This window comes from Rhinolophus sinicus, chromosome 16, assembly GCF_057876585.1.
Source record: "Rhinolophus sinicus isolate RSI-liver-muscle chromosome 16, RSI-T2T, whole genome shotgun sequence".
In the NCBI taxonomy this organism is placed as follows: Eukaryota; Metazoa; Chordata; class Mammalia; order Chiroptera; family Rhinolophidae; genus Rhinolophus; species Rhinolophus sinicus.
In genome coordinates, this window is record NC_142516.1 from 147618788 (window position 1) to 147640888 (window position 22101).

Consider the following 22101-nt stretch of genomic DNA (forward strand, 5'->3'; position numbering starts at 1 on the left):
CATAGTTTAATTTTTCATTCAACAAAATGACAGATTATTACACATTCATGAATCACCCATGAATATTCATAATCATGAATGTCAGTAGTCTAGGATACTGTATGTTGATAAATCACGTTTAATATAGACCAAAGGCCTTAACTTTAAAACAGAAAAAAGTATACATTACAATAAAGTATAAAAAATAATAACTTTAATACACTGAAATACTTCAATACATACAAACCTTTAAAGCCATCAGGATATACATCAGAAAGAAATTTAGTGTTGATGTCTCCTTTTATAAAGCGTGAGTTGATTATCACCTCTCGAAGTAATGCAATATTATGTGTAACACCTAGAAATAAAATGGTATCAGATTGAGTTGGAGAACATTGCAAGTTAAATGTCTAATTCTTATTATCATGAGAAATTTATCATCAGTGTCCTATGACCTAGCAAAAACAAATGCAAGATTACTCATCTCCTTCACTTCAAGTAACACAAAATACATCTGAACTTGAGGTAGCAATAAAACTCTAAATTCAAACGTAAGAAGCTGGTGTTTGCTGAGTCAATTCAATGAGGAAATAAATGTCTTTTCAATAAATGCTTGGACAACACGATATCCATTTGGGGAATAAAGAAACTCACCCCTGACTCACACCATACACCGACACAGACTCTGTTTCCATGGTACCTTACAGCTAGACATGACAAACTAATTCCTAGACCGGGACTGTAAAGTGATGTATTCAACTCCAGCCTCACTTACTTGAAAAAAATAATTGCTTGCTTGCACTTCCTTTCCTTCCCTCTTCCTATGAGCTTTCTGATATGGCAGGACCTCAGATGTGGCAATGCAGATGAAGTGAGCAAGCAAGATGGATGTGCACACAGGGCTGGACAGTGTGTGTATCTCCTGGAAGGACCACAGGACACTAAGCTGCCCAATCAGCATGAACTAGCCAGAATTAAATAAATTTCTTATTTATACCACTGTATTTAAGAATCTTGATGATAGCAGGTTACCCTGTATGCTAATGCATACGTATAGGAAAGAAGGGTATATCTCTACAATATGACTTCTTATTTCTAAGTCAACCAATGTTGACAACCTAATATATCCTTCTAGGCATTTTTCTATGCATTTCTTTACAACAGACCATACGAGCAACCACATGAAAAATTCTGAGCATCTCTGTTCTGACTCAGAAGATATTATGTGCCTAAAATTTTATAAAATTCAACTTTCAATCTACATTTCTCTAAGAAACTTTCTCTAAGAAAGTTCCAAATTTCAAATATTAATATTATTCCTTTAGCTACACAAATATGCCATGGAAGAAGTTATCACATATAGATAATGATCTAATAAATCCCTTTTATAGCATATGCCCAGGGAAAATGCAGTTATCCCGACCTTGCTCTGTGGGTAATGACTTAGCTCATATTCAATAATGAATGTTTCTAGGGGCTTTTTAATTATGTATATTTCCATGGGGAAAGTATCGGAAGGTATAAGAAACTTCCGATGAAACCAATATCCCTAACGAATCATTGCAAAACTGTGACATTTGCCTGTATTATAGGTGACACTTGGACAGACAAAAATGAAAAGCAATTGGAGGCGATGTGCTAGAATGCATAGAAAGATAAAATGGGGAGTCAAGAATTTAACGTAAAGATTCCTTGAAAGAGGTCAGGCTATAAAAGGGAAATGAATCCCTTTGTCATAGATTTTACAAACAGACAAAACTACAGCACTTTTGAAGAAGAAAGGGTGATGGCTTGGAGAGAGATTGATATGGACAGGAAAGGACAGATGTGGTGTTCCAGGAAAAGGAAAAAGATTTGTGACTTACACACATTCTCCTGGCTGGGAAAGAAAACAAAGAATGATGAAGAAGGATACAAAGATGGGTAACATTAGGGAGAAACTCAAAGCACGTAAGACTTTTCAGTGTTGTACAAAGCAAATGGGTGCTACCAGGCATTTCTGTGAGGAGGCTGGAAGGGCACCGTGGGCACAGTGTATGAGCAAAGAGGAAAGCAGGGCACCTGAAAACTCAAACGGAGCATTCGGGGTCTGAGAGCCGCGGAAGGACTGTGCTTTACCTTGGGAGTAGCCAGAATGGCTGAAACAGGGTAGGTATGACTAGATTATGTGCATTCCAGGAATCATTCAAGCTGCTCCCGGAAAAAGGATTGGGGAGGGGTAAGAGTGGAGATGGGAAAAACCATTAGCTGACGACTGCAGGAGACATGTGGAAAAATGGCAAGGCCTCAGACCACAGGTAGGGTGCGGACAATGCAGAAGGAGAAGCAGCTGGACTTGAAAGAGATTTAGGAAGCAGACAGGGCTTGGTGGTTTGGTGGGTGCCAAGAATGTGGGAGTGGAGTCGAGCACAACACCCAAACTTCTGGCTCTGCAACAAGACAGGGGATGCCATTTACAGAAAAGGGACAGGTTAAGAGGCAAAGTTTTGGGCAAATTAAATTTGAGATGCCTATGAAATAAGACTGATGATATCTAAATGATCAGAGTTCAGAAGAGCAGGCATATTAGAATGCATGTCCATCAGAACACAGAAGTCACGGCGGGAGACAACAATGGGAATGTATCCAAAACAGAGTGGGGAACAGAAATGCAAAACAAAACCAGTGGTACGTAAATCATATGTGCATAATTTACAGGAAAGGATGAAAGTTAAGAGATCAAGGTGTCGCTGTAATTTTATTTCCAAAAAAGGATTTCTTATGTACAAATTAATAATTCAGAATGTTTTGATTTATATGCCTTTTTACATGAATAGTAAATAACTTAGAAAGGTAATCTAACTCACAGGATTTTTATCCTTCCCTCCTCCAGTTAAATAAACATAATATTATTCCTTTACATACTTCATATTTCATATTTAACCTTATTGGCTTTCTTGTTACAGCCTAGTGCTGGTATAAATTTTCTTGCTCTCTGTGTGGCCAATAGCAAAAGAGTTGGCATCAGCACTGTCTTCCATAAAATACAACATAGCTTTCAGATCTAGTTAATGATAACTTGAACAAAACTAAGATTATTTTATGATTCCCAGTGATCAATTTGTGACTGGTGACATCCAAATAACTAAAATGTAAATGCTATGTTTCAGGATAAATGATATGCTGTATTTTTATTCCATATTGAAAGCTGAAAAAGAGGTACTGATTTTAGAAAACGTAATGCAAAAAAATTGAATGCAAATATTAGTTTACATTTTGGATTTCAAAGAACACAGCTACGCAAGCACACAAATGAAGCATGGACTTTCAAAAATCTTTCTACTTGAATAGTAAATAGAAAGTGAAAATGTACACTTTTATCAAGATAAATGATGTTTCAGGAATAAAATTAACACACAAAGTCATTTTCTTTTTAATGCTCTCTGAATAAAATATTACATATTAGTCTATAAAACCAAGTCATTGTTTTTCTTTCCTAAGGACTGTAAGGTAAAACAATGGCTAATGGCAGACAATCAAAACCTAGGTGCCTCAACTGCTCCAAAATCTACTGCATATTAATTAATTCTAAAGCCAAACGGGAATAATTGAAAAAATATTTCATACCTAAAAGCTCAAAAGATCAGATAAATGGGAAAATTCACTGAACTGTTCAAAGATATCCTACATATTTGAAAGTCACCATTTTATACTTAGTTAACTTTCTTTCCATGTCCCAGGAAAGACAATGCTGTTTAAACTGATCCTTGCTCAAACAATAAGTGGATAGCAGAGGTACTCTCTGAGACTTAATTTATAACTTTAATGATATTATTAATCACATACTCATAAAAATTATGACTCTGAGTTTTAGACTGGGACTTGAGTCTGACCCCTGCCAAAGTTCACAAGGTCCCATCTGCATGGGAAATCATGACCAGCCCACAGAAGACAGGGCCCCTAGGAGCAGCTTTCTCCTGACTACCTGCTGCTTCCAAAACACTGGCCAGACATTAGCTCTACACACCGCCAGGATCAAACAGAGGCCAGAAGCCACTGCTTATTTCATGGGGACACAGAAATTAACTTGAACCAAATTACATTTTTCCTCTAAAGATTCTTTATCGTAACAAAAGCTCACTATCGGCTTAGGAAGAAAATATCATATTTGAACAACTAAAGCAGTTATCAAACTAGACAGTAAATTGTCCTTCCTCTTCTGTCCTTCATAAAATGTTTTTAAACTCCTGTATCCTTTTGAATTAGCCAGATGGATGATATATAAATACAAACTGCAAATGCAACTGTTTTTACTCCTTAAATGTTAGCTTTGGGGAGGGAGGGTTGTATGTGCCTCTTTACCTACTTATAAAACTTTTTATTTTGGAATAATTACAGAAAATTCACCAAAAATACTACTTACAAAGAATTACTGTGTATCTTTCACCCAGATTCTCCAAATGTTAACATCTTACCACATTTATTTATCATTCCTTCTCATTCTCTCTCTCTGCCCCCCGCCTTCCCTCCACACTCACTCACACACACACACACACACACGCACACACACACAGATATTTTTTTCTTGAACATTTGAAGGTAAGTTACAGACAAGATGGACTTAACCTCTCAATACTTAACCTTTAAATACTTCTAAATACTTGGTTTCACTTCCTAAAACCAAGGCAAGTCTCTTATATAATTACAGTACAATGACCAAATGTGAAAATTATCATTGATAGCTGTATCATTGTCTAATCTATGGCCCTTATTCAAATTTCACCAATTGTTCCATTTATGACTTTTACTACAAAAGAAAAACAACTTTTTTCTGGTCCAGGAACTAATCCAGGATGACACACTGCATTTAGTTGTCATGTGTCCTTAGTTTCCTTTGATCCAGATAAAGGATCCACTTTTCTTTGTGTTTCTTGACCTTGACACTTTTGAAGAGTACAAGCCATTTATTTTGTACACTGTCTTTCATTTGGTTTGTCTGATGTTTTCTTGTGATTATATTCAGGTTATACATTTTTGGCAAGAATGTCACAGAAATGACGTGCTCTTTTCAGTGCATCAGCTCAAGAGGCACATGATGTTCACCTGTCCCATTACCAGTGATGTTAATTTGGGTCATTTGGGTAAGTTGCTAGGTTTCTCAATTTTAAAGGTACTATTTTCCCATTATAATTAATTATCTCCTAGGGCTATCTAATGAAACTTTGCAAATACAAGTTTCCCATCATATTTTCACCCATCAATTTTAGCATCCATCCATCACTGATGATTCTTACCTAAACAATTTTTGGTGGTTGGTGGTGGTGTTGGTAAGTGCCGATTTTTGTACACTTACAAAGTGTGATAAAAAACTACGATGAATGTTTAAACTTTAGAAATGTATTGCAATAAAAGACATATTGCCCTTAATCCCCCTCAAAGTACTCCCCCTCACTTCAGAAACACTCATCCCATCGTTCTTGCCACTTTCTGAAGCAGTTCTGGAAGTCCTCTTTCATGAGTGTCTTTACTTCATCCTCCATAATAACAATACTCTGTGTCACACATCACTTCTGGTACAGCAACTTCTGTCAAATAAAAACATTATGCTGTGTCCTCATTCACCTTATTCACTAGATCTGACACTATGAGACTTCTGGCTCTTTGGAAGGAAAACATTTTGAGTAGATTCAGGACATCGAGGCAGCCACGAAAGCACAACTAAAGATACTCATGAAAGAGGACTTCCAGAACTGCTTCAGAAAGTGGCAAGAATAATGGGATAAGTGTGTTCAAAGCAAGGGGGAGTATTTTGAGGGGAATTAACGGCAATGTGTCTTTTACCATAATAAAGTTTTTTTTCTTTTTAATTTAAACATTCACCGTATTTTTAGATCACACCTCATATTAGTTTAAAATGTACTGTAAGGAAGAGCTTTGCCTGCTCCCTCAATTATCTTTCTTATCTATTTATACCTGTATGAACTCATGGACCCTTATCTTATTCCAAAGATTTTAATCCATTGCTAGCATTACTTTTTCTTGCTGAAGTTTTCCCAGATCGGCCAGTCGGAGCCCCTTAAAAATGGCTCCTGGGTCTTTTTGACATGCTGTCATCTTTTGAGCCCTCGATCACTCTCTTGTACAAGATATTTCAGGCTCATCTTACAGTCTTCCTGAAATTGGCCATGTTATCAAAGAATACCTATTCCATATATGGGAGAACGGTATTTAGAAAACAACATCTGTGTGCTTGGTGTGCTCATTGCTATGTGTGTCAATGCTTCTGTGGCAGGGCTGGTGGTTCTCAATCCAGGGTGACATATGGCAATGTCTGGAAATATGTGATTGCCACAACTGAGAAGATGCTACTGTCATTTAGTGGGTAGAGGCCAAAGATATTGATAAACATTCTACAATGCACAGGACAGCCTCCCCATAACAAAGAATTGCCTATCTCAAGATGTTAATAGTGCTAAGGTTGAGAAACCCTGAGCTAGACGATGTGTATATATGTTCAAACACACATGCGCACAATAAAATATGTTTACATGTTTATTTTTCCTTTCTTTTCTCTCTTTTTTTTTTTTTTTGCACTTAACACATCTGATTGACAGTGGCAGGAGGCTTTTGATGCCTACACCCAGGTGCCCAAGACTTTTTTTTTTAAATTAAATTTATTGGGGTGACAATGGTTAGTAAAGTTACATAGGTTTCAAGTGTACAATTGACCTCAAAGGCAAGGGAAGTAAAAGCTGAAATAAATTAATGGGACTATATCAAACTAAAAAGCTTCTGCACAGCAAAAGAAACCATCAAGAAAACAAAGGCAAACAACCGAATGGGAGAAGATATTTGCAAACAACTCCAATATGGGGGTAATATCCAAAATACATAAAGAACTCATATAACTCAACAACAAAATTATATTTATTTTTCAATATATGTTAAAAACCATGAGTTCACACCAGTACCTCCAATTTCAATTAAACACCACAGGGTTTGTTCTACCTTTATCCATTCCCATATCTGTAACTCCTTTCTCTGACAGTGAGAAACTTGACTCTTGTTATCCACAATACGTGTATTTATTTCTCAATCCTAGAATGTACATAAACTGGTTTCAGAACTACTAACACATGAACTAGGAAAAACAAACCTACTAACCAGAATTTAATATTGGTTTACATATATTTTATCTTTAGACTGAGGGTATCTTGTCAAAATACTGTTAAAAGTTATTTAGGTTAGCTTTTTTCCTTTCATTTTCATAATATAATAATGATTCTATTATTCTCACCTCTAAATACTGTCCATTTCTTTCTGTTTGTATTCCATTTTGAGTTTTTTCCCCAGAACATTAATGATTTTATTTACTTATTTTGAAATATTCATATGGATCTAAAAGTCAGAATTATACAATGTATAATCAAAGAAGTCTCTCCCCTTCATGCCACGTCCTTTGCTTCCCATCCCACAATCATTACCACCAGATCCCCCTTCCACCTCCTGTTGGTATGCCATCTTTTCAGTTCTGGCCTTGTGCATGCATGTGTTTTCCCACAAACGAGCACATACATGTATATACTCATATTCTTATTTCCCCTAGTTGTCCACCAATATCTACTCTCCCTTTCCTTAATAAGAGAAATGCTGCTTTTTAGCTTAGTATGGCCACCTTGATATCATCTTCCTAGCAGCTAGTTATGGCCATATGACTGACTAAACACCAATAGGATAGAAGCAGAAATAAAGGGTGTTTTCTAGGTTGTGCCCTGGAAAAAAAAACAAAAAAACAAAAAAAAACACGTAAACTCCCCTGCGCCTGCCACCTTCCTGCTGACGCCTGATGATGGACATGAAAGCCGCCACTTTGGACCCCAAAATCTAAGCCTAACCATCAGCTTAGCGTCACCCTATAGCCCGACAACCTTCTTTTTGGACTATGACATGGGAGAGATATTAAACTGTATCTTTTTTAGGTCACTGTATTTTTTATTCTCTTTGTTCTAGCTGCTTATACTATAGATTAACTATGAAGGTCCTCAGGTGGGGAGAGAACGGCAAGTCCCAGGAAATGCAAACAACAGTCAAGTAGGAAAACAGAGGGCATGAGAGAAAGTGGTGTGCATGAGACTAGAGTCCACAGGAAGGCCACAGGAAGACACTAAAGGGTTTTAAGCAGAGAAGAGGTAACTAGGTTTATACTTTTAGAAGTTTATTCTGTCCATACTAAAGAATGGATTGGTGCCAGTAAAGGGTATTTCTAGAGAACCCATTCGGGCAGATATGCACTAGTCCACAATATAGACAGTGGTAGCAGACGACAGCAGGGCTACAGAAAAGTAAATAGAATTAGAAGTTATGTTGATGAAATGTACAGACCCAGCCCCCTCATAATACCTTTGAGACTATGTTTCTGAACCTAAGTGCTCACCTTCCTACAGGGTATTTCAGGGACTCTGCATTCATCACCAGAAGTATAAGCTTTCTAGCCATCCCTCATCCTCAGAACCTCAGCTGACCCAAAACCAAACCTCCACAAAACACCTCTTCCCTCTTTTCCAAGTCATGCCACATCTTCTGAGATTGTCGCTCTGTCATCAGCAGTCAAGTCTACTGTTGGTTCATTATCTCCTTAGAACATTCCATCCACCTCCTTGCCTCACCTGAAAACCTCAATGCTCGCAAGGACCTCACTTCTCCAGCAAACCTCACATACCTCACCGTGATCCACTGCCACTTCCAGAACATTACCTCTTCTAATCCTTGGAGAAACTTATTTTCTTAAGGTTTATTTTATCTGGTCATAAAATCATCTCCAATTCCCTGTCATCTATCAACATTCTTGCCACAATCCAATATTCACTACAGAATTTGTTCCCTGGCTCGTGACCTTCCTTCTGATCCTAACACAAGTCACCCTGTATGGATGACCCATGTAACATCCTCACCACTCAATTCTTAGGATCTCATTTCAAATAATTTAATCTTCCCCTTTAGCTATCTAGAGCCACAGTCACACCCCAAAATTATCTAATGTTCAGTAACTGCACAACATTCAAAATCACCAGTTCAAACTAAACTGCATTCCAACTGTAACTCCCGTATTTCTAGCTCATTTCCCAAGTGCCTTCATCAGACCAATACTAAAACTCCAATCTAGAATGTGATACATTCTATAAGAAAACTGCCCTGGACTCTTCTAAAACATTAATAATACGAAATACAAAGAGGGCAAGATGATTAAGAGACATAACCAAAAATAATGTGTAAACTCTGTCTGGACCATGGATGGGGTAAAAAAAGAATTTAAAAAGACACTTTGGGGGACAGATAGGGAAACCTGAATATGGACAGTACATTAGATGATATTATGAGATTCCTGTTTATTCTTTGTGTGTGAAAATGGCATTGTGGTTTTGTGAAAAGATGATCTTACTCTTAAGATGCATACTGAAGTATTTAGAAGTGATGTGTCATAATATCCACAACTTTCTTTCAAACAGTTCAGAAAAAAACAGAGGAGGGAAGGGAGAGAGGAAGGAAAGGAGGAAGAGAAGAGTGAGGAGGAAGAAGGAGATGGCAGAGAATGGGAGAGAAACAGGGAAAAAAGCTAACGTAGAAAACCTTAACAATCTAGGTGAAGAGTGTATAGATGTGCAATGTACAAAGTCATTCAACTTTTCTCTAGGTTTGAAAATGCTTAAAATAAAAAGTCTGAGGGCAATGTATCAAGAAAAAACCCCTCTCTGATAAATTTTTTGAGCCAAAATAATATATTCCTATACATATATAATATGTGTATATATGTCTATATGTTTCAATCTGATGTGTATACAACCACATCTTTCTCTGTGCTCATCCAAATACAACTACAAACATTGTAGGATGGGAAGGTAGTTTAATATGAGATTGTGCAACACATTACTCTTAAATTGCTTTTCTACTTGAACAACTCATATCAACATGCCTTCAAGTCATAGCTGTATAGTTTTTATAGTGAAGACGCACAGTCATTTCTTCAATCATTCACCCATGTGGTGGACACTAGTTGGTCAAAATTTTGGCTACTACAAACAATGCTGTTGTAAATGTCCTTGTCAACATCTCACAATTCAGTCCTTTAAGTCTGCAAAATAGATTTCCTGAAAACTGAACAGCTGGGTCAAAGGGTATATACTTTTATTTCAACATCTAATGTCAGGCCGTTTTCCCAAAAGACAACACTAGAGCAAGTCACACTCCAAAGATGCCTGAGTGTGCTCATCCCTTTTATTTCACCTACATAGTAGTTACCAGTCTTTTAGAAAATGTTGCCACTCTGGGGTGTTGTTTGAAGGAAGCACAAAGTGAGGTACTCTCAACAGCGTTACCTATGAGTCCTAAATCAGTACTCACATTACTTTCAAAGGGCCAAAAGGGAGAGATAATAAAAGAAAGATACCTTCTCCACGTTTGAATTCCCACTACACTTTTTCACTCCACTATAAAGGCACCTACCAATGTACATTATGCTTTTTTTATATATTTTCCATACCAAGCTTATTAGAAACTCCTTGAAATAGGAATTGTTATCACTCAATCATTAATTCATTCAACAAATATTAACCACTTGCCATGTGTCAGGCACTGCTAATACATAAATAAACAAGATAAATACCATCACTGCCGTGATGTACCTAAAATTCTTATGAGATAATCCAACATTTAGCAATTAATTACACAGCTAATTCTTTAATTACAGTTATGGTAAATGCTTTGGAGAAGCAGCAGAACAGGGCGTAATGAAAACATATAATTCAGCACACAGTTTGGGAATGATCTAAAATGGGCTTTCAATATTGTTTATATAAGGTCTGGTCTTTCCCATATCATTCATTCATAATTCAAAGTGAACTTATATTTTACACTTTTAATTTGCTATTAAAGTCCATTATTCTGAAGCTGATGATAATTTATGCTGGGCTAAAGTAAAATGATCTTTTCATTATAAATGGAAAGTTTCTAAAAACATTTAGAATTTACTTCTTAAAAGAAATATAACTTTGTTTTAATTATTTAAATATAATGGCTGCTGCTATCACCACATACCCTAAAGTCTTGTAGAATCACATTGTGTTAGGTATTAGAACTATCCTGTATGTACATGAGGTAACAAAATTGCATTTGCTAGGAAATCTTCCACAATTTGCTCTAATTCACACAAGCAAAGAGCTATTCCTCTACCCTCAAGTCAGTCAAATGAAGGCCACTATATTTAATATCTCCATACATTTTCAAGTTTCATACTTCAAAAATACAAAGACAATAATATAGCAAATTTGCTCTCAAACTGCACTGGCCAATGGTTCTTTATTCTGAAGACTTTTCCTATTATTATTCTGAAGTCTTCAGAATAAAGAACCATGTTGCATATAATACACAGCTATAAAATACTAAATGCTCATCTAGGAAATGTCATATATCATAAGTTTAATTAAAAACTTAATGTAAGATATAGGTGTAAAGTACAGGACTGCAAAAGAAAATGAAATGCATATTCTTTATTTGTATGTCGTTTAATTAATTCAAGTTTTTCTTATTCCTTTTAAACACACAGGAAGCAAATGTTATCCAATTCGCTAACTAGTAAATCTTCAAGCTGTTTCCTAGCACTGGATGCCATGTATGATAACAGGACCTCAAATATTTGTTTTTACCTCGAATAACATAATTATCCAGTGCATCTTCCATTCTTTTCAGTGCTTCAGTTCTATCAGAACCATATGTGATGAGCTAAAAGCAAACAAACAAAAAAAGATTTATATAGATAGTTTACAGATCAATCTTTCTACCAAACAATTCATACTAGTAAAAATTAAAATATTTCATAACGGATTTCCCAGAAAATCTCTTGAAATTTCACAGTGGTTTGATTTTTTAATATAAAGTATGTAAATTAAGATTTTTCTAAGAAAATGAATACTAGAATCAAGCTATTTCAGACTTTTCTCCTGTATTTCACTCTCATAGTAAAGAGCTATTTAAGATTTTTTAAAATGTAACAAAAACAAGCATAAAAACATTTAAAAAGAAAGATCAAAATGTGAACCATCTGGGCTAGTGGAAGATTAGGCAAGATTTTTCTCACTCCCTATTTTTCTGTAGTTTCCAAGTTTGACACCCTAAATAGCTAAGGTTTACAAATAACACAGCACAGAAGCAAAGAGTTCTTATATTAGAAAAGAGAAAGGTCCTACTGTTCTATATGATTTTGTGCCTATTTATATGTATCCTATATAAATTAAGCCGTAAAATAAGACCCCAACTATTCATGAAAGATTCTTTTGGTAATTCTTCTGGTCAGTTTGTAGTTTGCAATTATTTTAGTACATTTTATTAGTTCTTCAATATCAAGCCAGTTTGGAAATTAATTTGCAGGCCATTTTTCTGTAGAGAAATGCATTTATCTAAAAATAAAATCGTGTCTATTAAAATCAATCTATAATATTTCTATGTATTTTTTAAACTAGTGCTTCTTTAACAAGCAAAATACTTGAAGTTCATTTTAAAAATATAAGTGTAAAAACAAGTAAAAAAAAAAAAGAAGAAAAAGAAAAAAATTTTTTTAATACTGAAACATCCTAAAAAAGTATACTTTGGGAAAACCCATCTTGAGAAAAGGATTTTTAGTCAAGAAGTCATTGTTCAATACAGGTCTAAACCTTCAAAAAAAAAAGGGGGGTATTTTCTAAATAAAACCTAGTTTTAACTACTGCAGTCAGAATTATACATTTTATAAGATCTTAAAACTCTAAAGATTTTAAAAGATCTAAAGATTTACGAAGAGTTGTTAATTTATTCTGGAAAGTCAAATTTCAAAAAGACAGGTGGGTAGAAAGACATAAAACTTAACTATGTCAATTCTACATATGTAATTAGTTATTTGTAAAATTTGAAAAGGTAAAAACTACTCTAATAAACACAGCCTATCACCAAAACTCTTTAATATCACCTGCCATTCATTACTTTTATCCCAGGCCATTTTCAGGAATAGCCAAAAGAACAACTTAACTCTTTCTCACAGCAATGAGCTGGGTTGGTGTCATTGTTTAGATAAGGTTGTTATTGGGTAGGGAGGTGTGGTAGTTTGATTTGACTATTTGGGGAGGAGAGAGTTGCAAACTAACATGATGTTGAAATTTCTCTCTTAAAAGAAAGAAAATCTGCTCTTTTACTTTTCCATCAGTACATAATAATTAGAACACATGATACAGATAAAGGACCAATTTCAGACTTTTTAATTAAATACGTCCATTGCCTTTTCAGAAAAAAAAAAAAAAAACCTGAAAGAAATCATTAAGAAATCAAACTAACTTTTGAAATCATTGGATCATAATAAATGCTAATATCACTTCCTGGCTGGATGCCGCTGTCAACCCGGACCTAGAAGAAAAAACAAAAAAATGAAATTAACTTCATATTGTGCAGATATTTTGCTAACAACAAATTTAATTTCTATGGAACAGATGGATAATTTCAATCTCAAATAACATTTCAGCTTCTGGGAAACAGAAAAACAATCTAAAAATATATAGAGACCAAATTATCTTGACCTGTTAATATGCAGTCCAACATATATATAGATAGATCTTTTTGTTTTCCCACTAAGTCAAGGAACTATGAAACAGGAAAAAACAAAAAGCCTTTATACATCACTATCCTGGCATGCGTTTGGAGCTATTTGATGGTGTCTCCAACTGAAGCATAGCATGAATGATGCCCCTTCTAATCACGCTCCCCACTGTACCCTTCTGAGAGCTCCAATGAGGACCCCAGTCAAGCCAGGCAGCAGGACTCGGAGCTCTGCTCATCAGCTCCATAGGAACGCTGGTCCTGTGGCTTTCATGTCTGTAACACTTTCCTTTTTTCCCTCACCCTCTCAACTGTAAAACATTTTTTTTCTGTTACTGTTAGTCCCCTGAGACTTTAATGTTTACACAGCTTTTCTCGTGGCTTTGCTTTGTAAGGACACAGCCCCAATTAGAGTTCTGATTTTGCGATTTTCATGGGGGGAAAAAAAATAGCACAAGTTCAAAATACTCTTTTGAAGAGCTTGATTGCTGTTAACCAGCCAACAAGTTAGTTAGTACATCGCTGATTCTTGTTTTCATCTCCCAGTTTGATACCAGCAATAAGGCACAGAGGTTAGCCATGTAAAACTTTTAAAATGAGCAGTTGCTGCGGATAAAGTATTTATTAAATTATTGTGCCTAAGTTTTGGAATCTGAAGTATTTAAAAGCTAATCAAAATACTTAAGACTGTCAAGCATGTCCTAGGGGTCTTGAGGATGGAAGAATTTAATGGAAGCTGCGAGAACAGCAGGACTTTGATGCCCAACATCGCAAAGGGGTGGGAAGAGAAGAGCGGAAGCTCACGTAGCTCTTCACCTGTGGGATGAAGCCTTCCTAATAAACAGCAGCTCATCTGTCTGCAGCAAGGCAGAAAAAGGTCAACTCAGCGGCTGTTAGGCCTTTACTATTTTAATTTAGGCAATTATCAAGGGACCACATGTAGAACCTCTTGTCTAGGATATCCACATGAGGGTATGATGATGGCTTTATTATACAGTGACATCAAAAGATAAAGCATAGTTTCAGTCTCTTAAAAAAGTCACATTATTATTAATTCTTTTTGTAAGGTTTTAGAAGATAACATTTTAACTAACCCACAACGCTTTTATTTCGGTATTTGCAAACACAAGCAAAATTATGGATATCTGTATTTGCATTCACATTCACATGTGAAAATCTTAATTTTAAATGAAAGTCATTCAGCACACTTAAAATATACTTGCCTTTCTGTTTTCTAAAAACATACTTCAGTACATAAACTGAAATTCTATGAAATTCAGTGTTTATAAAAAACTTGGAAAGAATTAATGGGGCAGCTGTGAAAGCAATAAAATAATAATCTACTTTCTCCCCACATTCAAATAGTCTCAATATGGCAACTGGAAATCAAGTTACAAAACAGAAAAGACATCTCTGAACTTGCATTTTCTTAATTTTAGTGCAAAAAAGTTAAAGAGTTAATTTTACAAGCATATATTATTTAAAACCATAGCATGCTTGCTACAGCTGAGATTAAAATTGAGATTGGTACAAATTCTCAAATTTTGACTTCAAACATATCCTACTACTCGCTATAAAAACTGCTATAAAACTAGTGTGGAACGTAGATGTTCAACCTACTGATAAAATAACATAGTTAATGAATATTTATCACATTCTCCTTTAGGTCATAACATAAAATTTTAGTTACCCTGAATAACACCATCCTAAGAGTTAAGCTACCTAGGGCTCTTCGTTATTTAACAAAATTATGATCACATTAAATATATCACTTTAATTTAAAAATATGAAGGGTAAAATCAAGACATATATATATAATCAACACATATCTTTTTATAAGCAAATCAACATTTTCAATTTAAAAGTGTAACAAAATATGAAAACTCCCATTTATAATTTACTGTGTATGCATCTTTTGCCCAATAATAATCAGCTTTCAAAAATTTCTAACAATGAATTAAAAGTCAAATGAAGTCTCCATTCCTCTATGTGAAACAAATGCATTACAAAAATATATATATATATTTAGCTTTTGTACTAAAAGCTTTAAGAATAAAGTGAAATGGAATTATACCCAAATTTCTGAGCAGGACACAACTGCCATCTGAAAATAACAAATTCACAAAATATGGTGACTAAAGATAAAAAAAGAAAATCTTCATCTTTGCCATATAAATAAATTTTAAGCTTAAAGAAGGATGTGAAAAGTACAAACAGGAACTTAACTATAAAGGATGTATTCTTGTGACCAAAATGGTAAAGAGCCGCAAAGGGTGTCCTACGTTAAAAATGACTAATCTAGTTTAAGAAGGCAAGGAGGAAAAAGCACCTCCACCAATACCCAAGCACCGGTGTATGAGAGTCTCAAACCATTGCTCAGAAACCTCTGGCATAATTTAAATGTCTTTCTTCTGTACCAACAGTGGACCCTGTGAAACTATCAGCCATCTCCCACCCTTCATTCTGGATTCACCTCTCCCTCCCCTCAGCACAACTCCCAGCCCGCCATGTCTACCTGACAAGTGACAGCCCAATCTGATTAAATGCTTCCAAGGGAAGGGACTCATGGGCCTCCATGACAGGCCAAAAGTGATCACCATGGAGATACATAATTACAGCTGTCAACGCATCTACTGTCCTGCTGACATCAATTTGATTGCTCCCAGCAATAATGATAGACAAAGCTTAGTGTGCACTCTCCCGCACCCAATCACTTTATCTATTCCTTGGTCCATTTAGCTGACATGCAACATTCACAAGCAAATAACAGCAGTAAGCAGAACATTTAAGGCATTTTAATTGTTTTTTCTTTCTATGGATGGCTCACAACTGCAAATGTTATTACATAAAACTCCTGCTGCAGCATTAATTGAAGAAAGATTTGGAGGGACAAAGACTGTAGGGGGTATAGTTTGTCCATTATCACTTGTACTTTCAACAGGTCTCACGTTTGAAAATTGCAAATTGCAAAACTTGCGAGGGCAAAATGTTTGACATCCTGTTAGCTATTACAACATGGTGAAAACTTCTAACAACTAGTGTAATCATTATGAATTCTTATTTAATACTTTTTTGTTTGATTAAAAAAATGTTTAGATGCGTGCCTATGATACTTGTTTTCTCATCTGCTATTTAACGTCACATAATGCCTGTTAAATCTTTACAATTTTTTTTTCTGCCTTCAGGCTTTGAACACAGCGTGGAGTCTCCGAGCCTAGAAAGGGTCAAGTCCCTTTAGAAAGCACATGGGCAAAAACAATTTAAAAAGTGAAATAAATCATATATCCAATAACATCTTCAAATTTAGAATTCTTCCTGTAATCTTTCACCATCTTCATGCTGGTAATCAAACTGAATAATCATATTCACAGATGGTACAGCCCTGTCATCCACCAGCTAACATCATGTCATATATATACACACTTATTACTTTGATTAAAGGAAAGGGTACGTCCTTGTTCTTTTTATGCACCAAAAACTATTTAATGAATAACTAATAAATGTAGAACTATGGAATAAAGTAGAGAGTGATCACTTTTCGTTAACTGGTGGAAATATGTACTTCTTAAAGTCAGTGACACTTAACAGAATGAAGTAGTTTGTTTTCCTTAATCCATTTCAATTAACAAGCTGATTCTGTGCTTGAATTTCTTGACATCTGATTATACAGGAAAGCTGGATTAGATTTATTGAAAAGGTTAAATTGTAACATAGAAAAGTCAGTTCCCACTCTTAGGATTCCATGTTCTTTTTAATTACAATTTTCCAAAGAATTGGGAACATTGCAAGCTATCATTTACTTAGAAGTCAGAAGTCCCCAGGTTTCCCGCCAAGTGATTTCTGACTTTCCTGCACATCATAAGGCATAAAATAGTAAAAAACAAAAAAACTGTGTGATTCCCCATGAATTTCACTTGTCCTTCAATTTACTTGGTTTTCACACGCTTTAACATAAAATGTGACATAAATCAAGATTTTAACTTTTCACTTGCTACTATAGCTTAATGACTTACCCCAGGTAGATGTATTGGTTCTTGGTACTGAGACAATCTCCCAATAGACGGTAAACCGAAAGACTTGTAGGGGTCCTGAAAGTTCAAAGGAGAGGAAGCACAGTCTTTGAAATATAAATCAGCACAAGTAAGGTTAAATACTTATACAATAAAGAAGCATTTATAAGTCGATTTTCAGTATACAGCATTTACCAAGTCACAGATTTAAGAATATTGTCTTATGCTCACTCTAGACAACTTAGAAGTGTATTTAAAAATTAAAGAGAAGTATAAGCAAATTTAGCCTTATCTTCTTTGTATTTTATTCAAATTGGTAAAAATTCCAACTTTTTATTAATCTTTTCAGAATGCCTCAGGCAAAAATAAAATAACCTAGGTACTACATCAAAACATAGTCAAGTTCAGAGCAACAAATGTAGCACACTAAAGATATTTGTTTTTTCTTACTCTCATAACAGCTCACATATGGCAAAATTTGAGAATTCTGTTCTTCAAATAAAGACCTCAAAAGAAACTTTGCACATGCTACTAGATATGTGCTCCATTTGTAAATATCTTAGCTCATCAGAATAAATATTACATTAAGTTCAGTGTCATAACAATAAGGAAGAATATAACTTAAAATAAAAAGCAAGAACAATAAAAAAGCCAAAACATATTTTTTAAGATCCTTAAAAAATACTTCAAAACAACTTCCGGTATTCTTAAACACAGATACTGCTCATTTATTTCTTATTCCAACAGACAGAGCTCTGAAAGTAAGAGATAGTATTAATGTTTCATTGCATTCTAATTTTAATCATTTGAAGAAAGCAGTTTTAGAGTTGACTGGCTTATTATCTGGTTTATATAGTTATAACATAATGTAAAAGTATTGACGAGTTTAAAATTATGAATGAAAAGTTTTATCAAAAGCTTTGCAATTTAAATTTAAATTATTACTTTTACATAAACATAAGGTATGAACTTTTTAGAGGAAAAAAACTGTTGGAAAAAATTTAAGTAAATATTGAATTAAAACTAATGTATACCCAGGGTAGCCTTTTAAACACACATGCACACACAGAAATAAATGCTTCTGTTTATTTCAAATGTGGTTTGAAACAAGCAAACAAAACAAAAACAATGGTCCATTGTAGCACAAAAATATTTAATGCTTTGTTGCCCCTTAAACTGATCTGTAACCATTTCTCCATCCAGGAAAATTAATTAAACTCAATCCTTTAGAACTATTTTGGATTATGTCAAAATTATCTAACCTTTTCTCTGGTTCGATTCTGAGTTATATAATCAAATACTTGAAAGAGTTCTAAAACCCTAACTCTATTTTGTTGTCTAGTTATACCTGAGATCTCATGACTTGGGATACAACCACCATCCTTCCTCCCAACATCATTCATTTTACCTCAGCATAAACCCGACATTCAACTGCCCAGCCGTTGATGGGAATATCAGCTTGTTTGTGCCTGAGAGGGTAACCCTTGGCAACACGGATCATTTCTTGGACTAGGTCCAGGCCAGTAATGCATTCTGTGACAGGATGTTCAACCTGCAAGGCCAAGATCTGCCAGTCAATAGGTGTAGGAAAAGGCAAATAAACAGAAATAAGCAAGAACAATTTCTGGGTAAAATAAAGTTAATTACATTTAACATTTATTCATATTTGACTAAAAATCCAAGAGAGAAAATTAAAGAACAAACACCATATAGTACAAAGCATGATAAGAAAAACTAACACCAAAGAAGTATCTGTAAACCATCTGTATTACTTTTCCCCATTTTTAATTAGCTGTGGTCCAGCAATGTTTAACACTTTAAATTTTGAAACTGCTTTGTAACTGAGAATTACATATTTAACTGCAATTCTCAATGTGGCTGATAATCATCCTATTCTGCTACACTTAGCATGGCATCTACAGAGGCAGCTTATGATTTTCCAAAGCACTAGTCTAGCCTAAGTCTCAGCCGCTTGCATGCTTTCACTAACCTGTCCTGACAAGCAACCAGATTAGCGTACTCTTACATCAATGCAGTGTAGCAGAAAGGAGCAGATGGATCCTGCAGGTTGTTTTCCCTCCAGACTTACATGGGGAGTGCTTAGCATGCACAATAGCAAAACCGAGCCAGTGAAATCACTGTGCTCTCTCAGCAAATTGCTGATAACTACTTTGGATGATGCTGTCATGGGGATCCCTGGCCTTCCACACTAACACATAGGATACACATGTACAAAAACATGCACTGACACATAGGGATACTCACAGGGATACACATCATTGTAAATGGGATCGATGGCTTACAGGTTCCTAAGCTTAACTGAGCTAAAATCAAGCCACTTACAGCATTGGTAAAGAGCAGATAATCTTTCACCTAAAGACCTGAGTAAGTTTGAAAAATTTAAATAAAACTTTGGCCACATCTGCTGCTTTGTTACCCATCTCTTTTCTCATAAAAATTAAGCATGTTCTAAATGCACTTCACAATAGTTTCTTTATCATGGCATGTCATATTTCATACACTCTGACACAGGAAAAGGTCAGTGAACAAACGAATTGTCTTCTCATCCTCAACCACACTAATTGAAGGACAGGACTTAGTCATTATAATAATCTTGAAGCTTATCATAAGCAGACAATGCCATGGTCTTTAAAAAAAAAAAAGCTTTGTAAAAATAAACAGATGGCATCCATAATTAGCTCTGTGTGTGTTATGAGTTTGTTTACAGTTTCAACAACATTTTAAGACATTTTGACATAATTTTAATGACAAATCATCACTAAAATAAGCATCTACACTTTGTAAAATAAATGTGACACTAAATAACGATCTTACGAGATAGTTTAAAAACACATTTTTGAAAGCAAATTGTGGTTTTGCGAGAAACAAGATTCTATATGATGAGTATAATAAGAAAGGAACAATTGTAAAGCCCCCTCTATTATTGCTAGAAACAAATTTCATGGGAAAAGGCATCTTGCCACTCTAAGTATTCAAAAGGTGAACCTACTATGTGCCAAGGGCTTTGTATCAATTCTATTCACACATCTCTGTTAGGTGAGAAAACAATTTTAAAAGCTAAGTGAATGCTTTAATTTCATCTTTCTATGTCTAGTGCTCAGAAAAGTACATAATACATACTAGACAAATAAATATATAGTGAATGGATGCATGAGGCAGCAAATCCAGTCACATCTATAGTAAGTGGTGGAGGTAACATTGGAATTTATGTTACTCCAGAGACTATTTGACCTTCCTGTTCTTCTTCATGGAAAGACGCATAAGAAAGCATGGAGTAAATATAATTAGCTATAAAATTATGTGCTGTTGTCTTTTATAAAATATATTATTATGGAAGTTTAAAGAACCAAATTCATTATAAGGCTCTGTGCTACCTTAGATACCTCTCTATAACTACATTAGAAAAAAGTATATTAGACCCATGAATGGAATCCAAAAATGGACCCACTTTAATCGAACATAGTATATAACAGAAACGTAACAACATTTTACAATCTAAATTAGTGAGCTACAAGTATTTCAAAATAAAATAATTTTAAGTAGATAATTAAAATAACTGACTGCTCAAGGCAAAATCACTACTTACAGAATTTTACAAAATATCCACTTAGGTTCAAGTATTGTTAAAGTCTATAAAACAGTCTAATATGCCTGAATTTTTTCAGGTAAGAGAAACATCTTTTTAAAAGTAAAACTTATTAATATATCTTTAAATATTTTTTAAAGAAATCTTTCTAAATATATTTTAATAGAATTCTGAAGTTATTCAACAAGATATGTGAAATATTTCCCTTAGGCCCTGTGTTATTATTATCAGGAATCTTTTAAGTGTAACATTGTTTAAATAAACAATGTATATCCCCAATCCCCCCGAGAATTTAGAAATAGTCTCCTGTGCAAGTTAAACTCAATACTTTAAGACATCAGAACACAGATATATGAAGAGACAATATGGCTCCCAGGCCAAAATATAATTCAATAGAAGTTTTAAAAATATCTTTAAAAAGAAAAAGAAGGGAAGGGAGGAAGGAACAGAAGAGAGGGAGGGGAGATCAACAGAAAGTGAAAGTGGCTAACTGGAACAACATGTTATACAAAAAAAAGTCAAACATTGGTGTCTAGTAAGCCAACATGTTCATCTTATCCCACCTAGAAGGAAAATCTTACTATAAAAGTCTGATGCTAATAAACATTTTTTCTGAGGTACATATAACTATGTATATGTGTGGCGGGGTGGAGAGGTCAGTGTTCTGTGTCACTTCTACTTGGGAAACACTGAGTTAACCTAAATTAAATGGGTTACTTTTAAAGAAAGACTCCTCGGGCTCATTAATCTGTCAATATGCCTTGAGATTCTCCAAGAGGAGGATACTGTATAGCACTTCTGTAACCACACGCCTCCTTCTTTTGTCCAGTACTTTATGTGTTGCCAATTCTATGGAACACATTTTCAGAAACAATGCCTTAAACATTCCAAATATGAAACTAAATGCCCATA

The 22101-nt window shown here is 34.8% G+C and overlaps 1 protein-coding gene across 1 annotated transcript in view; it reads right to left on the reverse strand.

Annotated features, from left to right (window-relative positions):
* PCCA (propionyl-CoA carboxylase subunit alpha) overlaps positions 1-22101 on the reverse strand; it is a 358009-nt gene that overhangs the window by 157864 nt on the left and 178044 nt on the right. The window contains exons 13-17 of the mRNA XM_019754213.3: positions 18991-19134; positions 17586-17660; positions 13315-13383; positions 11658-11733; positions 227-337 (exon numbers count right to left, since the gene is read on the reverse strand). Of these exons, the coding sequence (XP_019609772.1) occupies positions 227-337; positions 11658-11733; positions 13315-13383; positions 17586-17660; positions 18991-19134 (475 nt within the window). The remainder of the gene's footprint in view (positions 1-226; positions 338-11657; positions 11734-13314; positions 13384-17585; positions 17661-18990; positions 19135-22101) is intronic.